The 12,265-nt window shown below is 31.5% G+C and overlaps 2 protein-coding genes across 3 annotated transcripts; both read right to left on the reverse strand.

Annotated features, from left to right (window-relative positions):
* Window positions 1-744: 744 nt before the first annotated feature.
* LOC9322688 (FBD-associated F-box protein At1g60410) lies at window positions 745-2,659 on the reverse strand. Of its 2 annotated transcripts, XM_021035818.1 has the most exons (4): window positions 2,480-2,659; window positions 1,398-2,356; window positions 1,171-1,311; window positions 745-1,085 (listed from the first exon to the last, which is right to left on the reverse strand). In XM_021035818.1, exons 2-4 carry the CDS (start codon window positions 2,337-2,339, stop codon window positions 906-908), a joined length of 1,263 nt encoding a protein of 420 aa, XP_020891477.1. In that variant the 5' UTR covers window positions 2,340-2,356; window positions 2,480-2,659; the 3' UTR covers window positions 745-905. The 2 variants fall into 2 exon arrangements, with proteins under 2 accessions (XP_020891477.1, XP_020891478.1); XM_021035819.1 differs by lacking the exon at window positions 2,480-2,659 and having other exon boundaries at window positions 1,398-2,460.
* Window positions 2,660-4,114: 1,455 nt separating this feature from the next.
* On the reverse strand, window positions 4,115-6,490 carry LOC9324208 (F-box protein At1g60400). The gene is made up of 3 exons (XM_002888099.2): window positions 5,293-6,490; window positions 5,076-5,219; window positions 4,115-4,987 (listed from the first exon to the last, which is right to left on the reverse strand). Exons 1-3 carry the CDS (start codon window positions 6,196-6,198, stop codon window positions 4,826-4,828), a joined length of 1,212 nt encoding a protein of 403 aa, XP_002888145.1. The 5' UTR covers window positions 6,199-6,490; the 3' UTR covers window positions 4,115-4,825.
* Between the last annotated feature and the right edge of the window lie 5,775 nt (window positions 6,491-12,265).

A 12,265-nucleotide genomic window follows, 5' to 3' on the forward strand; every position in this document is an offset into this window, starting at 1 on the left:
AATAATCTCTCACAAATCGAGTCTGATGTCGTGAACATTGTAGAAGAGTAATCAATGCTCTCAAATGTCAGAAGGAGACAAGAGATTTGCTTCCGGATTTAAAAAAAAAAAAAACAAGAAGGGTTCTCTTGTCTTAATCTGTGCATGTGAGAAATCAATAAAGACTTTTTGCTCTTGAGTTCACTATCCAAGTTCACAGTGAGTGAGTTTGCTGATTAAATAAAGATAAAGTTATAACATTGTGTATTAATTTATTTTCTTTTAACGTCACATTGTGTATTAATTTCTAGCTTTGTGTTTTGTACATTGATCAGTGCTCTGACAAAAAAAAAAAAGAAAATTCTGCCTTATCAATGCGTTTCTTATTGCGTCGAGACTCCTGATTAGTTTAGTTTGAAAGAACATACGTCCTGTTAGTGTATTTAATAAGAGTTGGATTCAACCAAATGGTTTGCGATTAAATGAAGCAACTAAGTATTTAAAATTTAGAATATACTGAAGTTGTTTTAACGTTAATATATACTATATATAATATTTTTTACCTAATTACAATGCATGTGAAATATACAAAACTATAGCAACAAACTTTCAACGAAACTTTGACGTTGAATCTCCAACCGGTAACAACATGGATGAAGTCAATGATCTTTCACTTTTAAGTTTGAGTAAGTTTCAATGAAAGAATATAAAAATTTGTAATCCTAATCATAACATAGAATTTCAGTTTTGTTTTTAAGATAGAAATTACCAAAAGAACATCCATATAAAAATCTAGAAAGTCTTACAATAGATTATTTGATAACTGTTGGTAGGTAAACTGGATTTAGGAGAGACAACATTGTCATTAAGCATAACAAACACCTTTCAAGGATTTCTTCTAAATCCTTTAGATTTTCTTGATGATGTTACCGCCCACTTAAAAGCATTTTCGTCAAGGTTGTACAATTCTTCCTAAAATATGTTGCAAGTTTCATTTTACTTGGTGTCGATGGTGTCTTCAGCTGAAGAAAGTCGAGAGAGGATAAGACACATTGAGGCACTGGTGAAAGTTTAATCTCCTCCATCTCAGGAACGTGGTCAAGTTCCTAGAAACATAAAAAAAATTTGAAAAGTTATCTTGGGATATAAATCTCAACATAATTACCTAAAACATAGACAAATGAAACTCACTAGGACTAGCGAATCTAGATTTATGCAGCAACCAAGAAAGGCTGGTAAAACTTCCCAAGAAGATTCGACTAACGAAGCATCCAAGCGAAACAAGTTAGAAAATGGAGGCAATGGTTCCACCTTGGAATACTCATCGATGGACTGAATGTATAGCATAAAAGTAAGTAAACGCCATTTACAAAATTGTGCAAGCTTAATGTTATATTTAATCACTCTATCATGTGTACCTCTAGAGTTCGAGCAGAGATGGTCAGTTCGTGAAATGAGGATAACCCGACGAGAAAATTATGTACCTTAGCTATCTCCGATGGATCATCATACTCGACATCAAACTCAACATCAACGGTTACCTCTGCAAAGGGACCAATTCTATGTATTTTAAGGCTTTCAGGTTTGTTATCAAAAATACTCATAAACTTAAGGCTTGGAGCATCGATTTCAACATTGGGATTGTCACACTCAAAACGCTTAGACTCAAGTCTGAAGCTCTCCAATGATTGAGAACGAACACGTATGACTTCGAGATAATCCTCCGGATGCGGAATAACAGTTAACTCCTCAAGAACCGGACAACTCGATATGAGAGTCTCCAGAACGGAATGGCCATCAAACTTGACACCCTCAAAATACATTTTCTTGACACTAGGTAAAGAAACCGATTTTGATCCTGGATGATCAAAGACAACACAGTAGACAATCAAATTCACCAAAGTCGCACATGAATAGAGCGAGAGAGGCATCCTAACTAAGGCTTCATCAACATCCACCATATTCTGAATAGTCAGATCACAAACTCCAAGCTTAACCACTTTATTTAACCTCCTCACAAATACTTTATGAAAGTGCTCATGAACAGCATAAAACAAATTGAATCTCTTCAACTTCAAACCTAACTCTTCGTGAGATTCCATAAAGCTATCTATGAATTCTCCCATGTCATGAACACCTTTGAAATCTTGAAAATCCAAATCCAAAACAGAAACAAGTGACCAGAGATTACTCCAACGACGCGACAAAATGCTAGTGCGAACCGATTCCTTGGTAGAGAGTTTAGAGAGGATCCGACATAGCAAATGACATGGTAAATCGCTTAACCAATCTTTCCCTGAGACTTCGGTTTCGATGAACTTCTTCTTGCTTAAAGGGGTGTTTAGAGAGGTTCTAGCCATGACTTCTACTGGAAACCCTAAATTTTAGACAAAGCTACAAAATTAATTTATGACTAATTAATCAAACATAATCAAAAGTATGAAAGAGAGTTCAGTGATTAGGTTAGAGATTAGTCGAGATAGGGAGGAAGAAGAAGAACCTTCAATTTGACGACGACCAGAGATCTTCTCGCTAGATTTTCTTCCTTTTTGACAGTTTTTATGATGAGTTGAAAATAAAAAGAGGCCAGGAAACGTGTCGTGTGTGCCCTTTCAAATTTCTTAAATATTTTATTGACCACGAAACGTTGTGAGTTTTTATGAAATTTAATGAAATTTGGTAATTTTAGAATTATTTTTTGTTTAAAAGAACACAGTTTTATTACCATATATGATACTCTATATAAAAGAATATTCAAAATTTTCAAATACTCTATATGTTTTTCAAAGAGTATCATTTTAGAATTATTTTTTGTTTAAAAGAACACAGTTTTACATTTTTGATGCGACTTCTTAACTAAATTTTCAGATTATCCTTCTATCTAAAACTAAAATACCTTTGTGTTTAAGTCATTATGATATAATTAAGGATATATTAAATAAAGATATATATATGTATATTTAACTCTTTTTTAGTATGTATAAAATATATCAAAATAATCCTCTTTATATAATAAACAGAGTAATTTTTTAACGAAAATTAACAAGGTAAGAATCTATGCTATGTCCGGATAGATCTTATGCTATTTAATTTTATAACTAATTTTTTTATGATATTTAATATTATAAATAAATTTATTTATAAAATTTCCAAATGACTATATTTTACTATATAGAGGATGTTTTATATTCAAATTGAAAGTGCATTTCAGAAAATCAAAGCATTAAGTGTATAGGAATTTCAAATATCATATATGGTAATAATATAGAGATTTGAAAATTTTAAATTTGGATATTATAGATATATTAGAATAAAATAAAGTGTGTTTGGGTAAGTATTTAAAGAGGATGATGAGAAGGATAAGAAAATATGTGTTTGGCAAATATGATAGTCAAATTTTTTTTGAAAAAAGGTAAAAAAAAAATTGTGGACTTAGCCACATTAGCCAAAAACTCTGTTATAATATATAGAGGATATATATCGTGCTTAACATATTTAGCTTTTTAAGAAAAGAATGAAATAATACATTATCAGTAATTCAATATATAAAACAAGAAATCACGATTATAAAATAGTATATATTTTTTAGATTGCATGGAATCATAAACGGACATATTGAAATGTAGAAACGGTTTATAAAAAGATAATAGGAAACGGGTGTTCGTTTAACTCCGGAGGATGTTCGTTTGATTTGGTTAGAAGATGTGAATGGATTTACGCGATCTAGACATTTTCGGTTGTAATTTTAAAATTTTTATTAATAAAATATGGGAGACTTGTCTCCCTCGTCATACCAAAAAAATAAAATAATAGGAAACGGGTACGTGGTTAGAAAGTATAAGTATAGCCACACTTTAGTTTCTTGTAGTCTCAGTTTTCTCAAAATTGACCAATCAGGTATCTTTGTCCTTTCCAGATTCAGATGTACTAGCTAGCTTTCTTAAATCTTGTAAACCAATTGGTAGTCAGTCACTGAGCCTTGAGCACTCCCATGGCTTTTTGCAGAGCGGCTAGATATAACTTCTCCAAACACATAACCACTGAGAAAATTGATTCACCACTTGACTGATGATCACATAACTTATATGATATATGAATGGTAGAAGGTATTTTTAATACTATCGTATTTTGTATTTTCTTGAACATCGATCTGTTGAAGTCTCGCGATCGTGTTTCTACCTCAATATGATATATCATGTATGCCTTACCATAACTCTTTCTAAAGCACACAATAAAGTTACTGATCAAACCTATAAACCTATTGAAAATAATCGAATTTTAGCATAATCTATGAAAGCTCAAAATCCAATCGAGCCATATATTGCCAAAGATTTATCCATACGTGGCAAAAAAGCTGGTGCTAAGCTCATCCTTTTTGGGAATTACTGGTATATCACAAAAAAAAAAAAAAAAATCTTGTAATTTGCTAATCATATCTTCCTGACCAATTCTAATATCACCAGCAAGGTTATAACTTAACTTTATAAAATAAAATGGTTAGCATGAAGTTAAGTCGTGTGATTTTAATCAAGTCAGAAAAAGAAGCTAAGACACAATTACACAGGAAAGAGTATTGAGCAAGGAAAGTGTTCGCTAGGGTTTCAGAGATTACCATAGATTCAATATAGTTGACGACTACTAAATAACTGTATACCTAGGAACGATAAAGTCATGTCAACCAAAAAGGGAAATTTACCTTACAAACATCCATATAACTAGAAATCATAAAGTCATCATGTCCACCAAAAAAAATTATAAAGTCTTACATAAAATGTAATATTGGTAGATAACTGGAAATAAAAATGGATTTATGAGAGAAACCGAGATAATATGTTATTACTCACTTTTAGCCACTTTTCTTCACAAAATATGCTGCTAGTTTCCTCTCACTTGACGTCCTTGTGACTGAAAGTGGTGTCTTCAGCTGAACAAACCCACGAGCGGATAGAGCATCTTGAAGCAGTGGTGAAACTTTAATCTCCTCTATCTCTGATGGACCGTCAAGTTCCTAATAACATAAACAAAAAAATTATGTAATATTATCTTGGGATATAAATCCTAATATAATTACATGACCATACGCAAAAGAAACGCACCAGGACGAATGAATTCAGATTGATGCAACAACCAAGAAAACCTGGTAAACGTTCCCAAAAAGACTTGTCTAAGAAAGCATTTAGGCGAGACAAGTTGGAAAACTTAGGCAACTCATTCACCATCAAATGGTAGCCGTCGATGAGCTGTGTATGTAGCAATAAAGAAAGAATAAATATGTATAAACATGATGTTATGGAATAAAACAATCAAATGTACCTCTAAAGTTCGAGTTGAGATGGTCATTTCATGGGCTTTGGATATCGCGGTGAGAAAACTGCGGATCATAGTGATTGCCGGTGGATCTTCATAGTCAACTTCAAACATCACATCGATGTTTACCTTTGCATAAGGACCAATACTATGTACTACAATGCTTGCAGGTTGGTATCCCCTAACACTCATATACTCAAGCCTTGGACAGTCAATTACAACATTGGGGTCTTGATACTGACTCTGAGACTCTAGTGTGAAGCTTTTTAATGATCGAGAGCGAACACATACAACTTGGGCATAATCTTCAGGATGCGCAATCACCGTTAAATCGTCAAGCACCGAACAACCCGATACGAGAGTCTCTAGAATTGAATCATCACCATCAAATTTCACTGCATCTAGATATATGGTCTTTACACAAGGTAAAGAAACCAATTCTGACTGTGGCTTATTCATGGCAACAAAGGAGAGGGTCAAATTCACCAGTGTTGCACATGAATACAGCGATAGAGGCATGGTAACTAACGTTTCATCAACAACATAGACGTTATTGATAACTGTTACACGACAAACTCTACGCTTAACCACATCATCGATCATCCACAGAAACTCATCAAAAGAGTGGTCATGATTAACATCATAAAATATCTCGAATCTCTTTAAGTCTAACTCTTTGTCAAATTCGACAAATCTATCAATGAACTCCTTAAAGACGAGATTATCTGGAAAATCAATGGTATTCAAATCCAAAGCAGGAACATGTAACCAAAGGTTTCTCCAATGCTTAGACAAAACGCTCGTACGAACCGAGTCCTTGGTGGAGAGGTGAGAGAGTATACGACACGACAAATGCTCTGGTAAATCGCTTAACCTATCTATCCCCGAGCCATTGGTTTTGGTTCTAACCATGGCTTCTAACGAAAACCCTAAATTCCACACAAACTAAGCTACGAAATGAATCAGTCCTAAGTACGAAGAGAGTTCAGAGATTACTTGATAGTTTAGGTGAGAGCGAGAGAGAAGACCATTCGATTGGCCCACAGAGATCTTATCTTAATATTTTTAAAATTTGTTTTTACTTTATCGTTAATTAAAATAATTAACATTATGTATAAGGAAAAAAATCAAAGGCATTTCAATCTTAATTCAAATAGTTATATGAATTTTAATCTACAGCTGTTAAACAAATGACAACTGTGATTCCCATATAAATATGAGTAAAAGACAAAATTTCTTATTTATGATTTTTTGACCAATATTAAATTATGGGAAATTGTTAAAAATACTCTTTTTTGTGTGCCCCTTTTCAAAAATACCCTTTTTAGATGTCCATTTTCAAAAATGCCCTTTTTTAAATCTGAAATTTTTATAAAGTTTTATTAGGTTTATAAGGTACTTATGGATTGTAACTACTACTTGAAGACTCGATCCAAGTATTTATAAGGTTTTATAAGGTGTTTTTAAAAGTTTTACAAGTTATTTTAAAGGATTTTTAAGGTTTTTCAAAGGTTTTACAAGATATTTTAAAGGTTTTAAAAGGTATTTAAAATGCATTTATAAGGTATTTATAAAGTATTTATAAGATTTTAGATACATAGAAATGTAGTTTGTGTATGTTTTAATAATATTACATACATATTTGAGTAAGTCTTATATTTTTAAGAGCATTTTTTATAAGGTTTTTAAAAAAGGGTATTTTTTAAAAGTGGCATTGAAAAAGTAGTATTTTTGCAAAAGCCCCTTAAATTATTAATATATCTTTTGCACCAAACATATTTATGGTTTTTAAAATTAAATAGTGAGATACTGAACCAAAAAAAATAACAAATCAGGTTATGACAATATATATTATGGTAACAATTAAATAGAGATTAATAAGCAAAAATATAAGTACAACATAAGTTAAATTATAGGAGAAAGAAAAGAAAAATCCAAGGAAAATAAATTAACTTCTCCAATACCAAACTTCCAAGTTCCAAGCTAAACCTTATAAACACAAACACTCGTCTAAACATTAACTTGTCACGAATTTGTAGTTTTTTTGCCCTTTTCTTTTTCTTTTTCATAAAGGTAAATTTTGTCATGTATTCAAAAAATAGCATATTTTTGCATGTTTGTTTCCCAGATAAAATATTACTCCCTCCGTTTCAGTTTAGTTGTCGTTTTAAGATTTAAATTTTGTTTCATAATAGTTGTCGGTTTAGGTTTTCAATGCAAATGTTTGTTGAAAATTCCAGTTTTATCCATACAGTTTTAATGTTTTGACCAATGATATTTTTTAGAGAAATTGTTAAAAATGCCCCTTTTTACATACCCCTTTTCAAAAATGCCCCTTTTGAGAGTCCATTTTTAAGTTTGCCCTCTTTTAATTTTTAATGACCATTTTACCCTTATTTGAAACAAAATAAGGTCCACAAAATACAAAATATTTTTTGGCGGGAAAAGTGATCCCGCAATTTTTCCGCCAAAATACTTGTAGAAACTTCTAAAATACCTTGTAAAATTTTCCCGTAAAAATTGTTCCCGCCAAAAAAAAATTTTTGCGGGAAAAGTGATTTCGCAACTTTTTTGGCGAAATTTTTTTGGCGGAAAAAATTACAAGGTATTTTGTAAGGTTTTACAATGTATTTTAAAAAGTTTTACAAGGTATTTATAAGGTTTTATAAGGTATTTATAACTTGTAAAACCTTATAAAAATCTTGTAAAACCTTATAAAATAGCTTGTAAAATCTTATAATATCTTATAAATACCTTATAAATACGTTATAAAACCTTTTAAAATACATTGTAAAACCTTATAAATACCCTGTAAAAAACCTTTAAAATACCTTGTAAATTTTTCCCGCCAAAAATTTAACGCCAACAAAATTGCGGAATCACTTTTCCCGTAAAAAAAAATTTTTGGCGGGAAAAATTTTACAAGGTATTTTAAAGGTTTTACAAGTTTTTACAAAATCATATTTGTAATTTTGATGTGTGCACATTCCCATGTTTTCCTTATATATTTGTGATATCTTTTATTAAAAGAAGGGTAATTTAGTCATTTTGTACATAAAAAGGGGTATTTTTAAAAATGGACAGCTAAAGGGGGCATTTTTGAAAAGGGATATTGAAAAAGGGATATATTTGTGAGTCTCCCTTAATTAAATGTGTTTTTTTTTTGTCGTCTAGATTTATTATTAATTGCAAATTATGAGAACTGTTACATAGACGATTCTACAACTGACAATTCCTTCCGACTCTTACTAGATTTACGACAGACTACACTTCCTTCTTCGTAATCTTGATGAATACCTTCAATGATCCACGACCTAGCGACACTTCCTTCTCTGCGTAGAATCCTGGCGGACGGTTATAATTGTACATCGCTGGAGATCTCTTACACACTTGCCTCCATTAATCTGCAAATTTGTTAATAAATCGCAATACATGGGACTCGAACCCCAGACCTTTTGGTGTAGAAGCATTAATCAACCCTTAGTCAACTAATGGGCCAAGGGGGCTTCCACTAATTAAATGTGTTTATGAAAAAAAATATGATTTTATTACTAAAGTAATGGTTTGAAAATAGAGAAATATCCTAAAATATGTTTAATCCTGTCAAGTCCTCGGAACTCAACCTAAACTTGTCACAGATGCTTAGACAAAACGCTCGTTCGAACCGAATCCTGGTTAAGAGTATCCGACACAACAAATATGTACTCTGGTAAATCGCTTAACCTATCTGTCCATGAACGTCCTTTCCTTTTAATAGATGTTCTAACCAAAGCAAACTAAGCTACGAAATTAATCATAATCCTAATTAAGTACGAAGAGAGTTTAGAGATTATGTGTGAGTTTAGGTGTGAGAGTTTAGAGATTATGTGTGAGAATAGGTGAGAGAGAGAGAAGAACATTCAATTGGCCGACAAATATTTTATCTTTATGTTTTGTAAGAAAAACTATTGTATCTTAATTAAAATAATTGACATTATTTATAAGGAAAAAAATCAAAGGCATTTCAATCTTTATATTTAACATTATTTTATCGTTAATTAATATAGTTCTATGAATTTTAATCTACAGGTGTTAAAAAAATGACAACCTTGGTCTTTCAATATGTCGTTTGGGTAATTCATAGTATATATATATATATGGGTAAAAAAAATTTCTTATTTATGAATTTTAAACAATATTAATAATTCTTTAATTTGCACCAAACATATATATGGTTTTCAAACTAAATAGTGAGATACTGAGTAAAAAATAGCAAATCAGGTTATGACAATTAATATAGCATACTATTTTAACAATTAACTAGAGATTTATATGCAAAAATATAAGTACAACATAAGTATAGTCATAAGACTCATAACCAAAAAGAAAAAAGAAAAATAAATTAAAGTTATAATAAGAAAAGTAAGATACTAAACTTCTTATATAGTGTATAACTTTGTATAAATGTGGTTTATACTCTTCATTTGAAAGGTTAATTTTTATTTTAAATCGTAAAATTTAAATGTTAATCCCGAAATCTAAACCCTAGCTAATAACTATTTAATCCTCATTAAAGCTAGAACTAAATTTCTCCAATACCACAATTTCTAAACCCTAAAAAACTAATATAAATACCTTATAAACCCAAACATGTTAAGCGGATTGCAGAACAGAGCTGATCAAAGAAATAGAAAGAGAAAAAAAATGTTAAGCGGAATCAAACATAGTTCAAGATCTGCACGGATTCACAGACCGGAGAATTTTCTACGAAGCTCGCGCTCCTCTTCTTGAGTACGCTGCCAATGGTGATGATGTTTTGTGGAGGTGACGTGAAAAACACCTCGAAAGAATCAGCCTCATAACGTGCATGTGGCTAATTGTGTTTATCTTGTTGGAAAAGGCGTTTCTAGGGTTTCTAGTTTGCTCACTTCTTGTGATCTATGTTGAAATCGTCATAGTTGTAAGGCGGCATGAGGGAAACATTTAAGGCGGAGAAGTAGATCCACCTTAAAAAGTTAATTGACTCCTTTTAGCCCATTAATGGAGTAGTCTATGTTACATTCACAACCTAATCAATCCTAACTTTAAAACCCTCACTATTTTTTAACTCTATATAGAAAGACGATTGTAATATAGATAGTAGTAAAATACATAGGATCTTTTCTTCCAAATCTTTCTTTCTAAATGTTTGCGTTTTATTCTTCTATATCTATATATATATATATATATATATATATATATATATATATATATATATATATATATATATATAAACAAAAACATTTGTAGGACATCTATGGACTTGAATATCTATCAAACTCATATGCTCATATTAATAGAGATATCAATCAAAAGCGATCTCACAAATTATATATATATATATATATATATATTATTTTAACAAAAAAACTTAACCTTATAAAATGTAAACTTACCAAAAAGAGATTAAAACAAGTAATACAAGCAAATGTTGAGTGTAAATCAACAATATCTACCGCAGTATTAGAGACGCAAAATCTGTTTTTAGCTTTATCCAAGCAAAAAAGAAGTCGAAGTATGACGATGCATGGCGTTAAACGCAGCCTGGACTAACCAAGTGCCATATGTGGACACTAAAATCGCATTTCAGCAGGAGATGCTCCCTTGTTTCCTCAAAATCTGAACACAAACAACAAGAACATGCTATAATTATATAAGCAATCCCCAAGATGTCAGTCTCATTCGTGTTGGCAGGAAGTTTAGTTGGAAGATCCACATTGTAAAACTATGCTTTGGAGGTTTCCTTTCGCTTGATTTTCAATGAATCGGCCTTCGTCGTTTGACAGCAAGTATCTTCCTCGTTGAGGTGACATCGATGATATTCATCAAATTGTTTATCGCTTCATTGATTTCAAGAGCGTCAGCTTTTGTTGATGTCGATGGACCGATTGTTATTTGCTTTCATGTTTTTATTCTTTTTTATGCCATGAGACCAAAACATAGGATTTATTTTCTTGTAACTCCTAATCATTTTCATTTTCTAATGAAATATTTAAATTTTTAGCAAAAACAAAGTTCTTTGGAGTGGCTCTTTTAGACAAAATTGAAGAAGACCAATCTTTTTTGCTCTGTTTAGGATGGGAAGAGAAACTTAAGTAGTAAATAAGGTACATTGGTCTCTTCACTCATTGCAAATTGGTATTGAGTTGGAAGCCCATGAAACTTAACATTTTACTAAATTGAGTAAGGGTCAACTTCAGAATAGGTGAATGTCTAGTCCCGAATGATTATTTTGAGAAATTCATATATTTTTGAAAATTTTAGAGTGTTTGAGGATACCAAAACGGAAAATTTGAATATCCTATTCGAATCCCTTACCCTATTCCTTATCCGTTGATGAGAATAGATATTTTCAAAGAGTTAGTTATTTTAGAACGAGAAGTTTTTGATGGTTACGAGACATAATGGGTTTTTCATACCGATATGGTCGTGTATTATCGTTCGGTCGTGTATTATCGTTCGTCCCAAACGGGACGTCGAGAATTTATGTTTCCGTCCTATCCCCTTTCCAATTGAGAATACAATTTGTCCCATATCCAGAATGTTCCATATAGAGAATGCATTCCCTTATACTTGCTACAGGAATTTGTGAACGTGTATAGGACATAATGGGACATAATGGAATGGAAGGGGAATTACGCCCTCACCCCAAAATATTTTTATTTGTTACAAACAGATTTTAATCGTTTTTTGATGGTTTCTATAGTTCACAAGTTTAACAAAAATTTAAAAAACCACCAATATGGTTCACTTTGATCTTGGTCTGAAGGCTGGGTCGTTCCAAAATTTAAAGTACTTGTGAGAACCATTATTATTTCAAATATCCAAACATTAATAAACTAAATTGAAACCAACCCAAAAATTAAATAGCATACTGCATACATTTGGTTAGGGAATATTGTAAAATCTACCACATTTCAACAACTAGCATTCAAAATCTACCACATTTTCAAAAAGTTTT

Source organism: Arabidopsis lyrata (assembly GCF_000004255.2).
Source record: "Arabidopsis lyrata subsp. lyrata unplaced genomic scaffold ARALYscaffold_2, whole genome shotgun sequence".
Lineage (NCBI taxonomy): Eukaryota > Viridiplantae > Streptophyta > Magnoliopsida > Brassicales > Brassicaceae > Arabidopsis > Arabidopsis lyrata.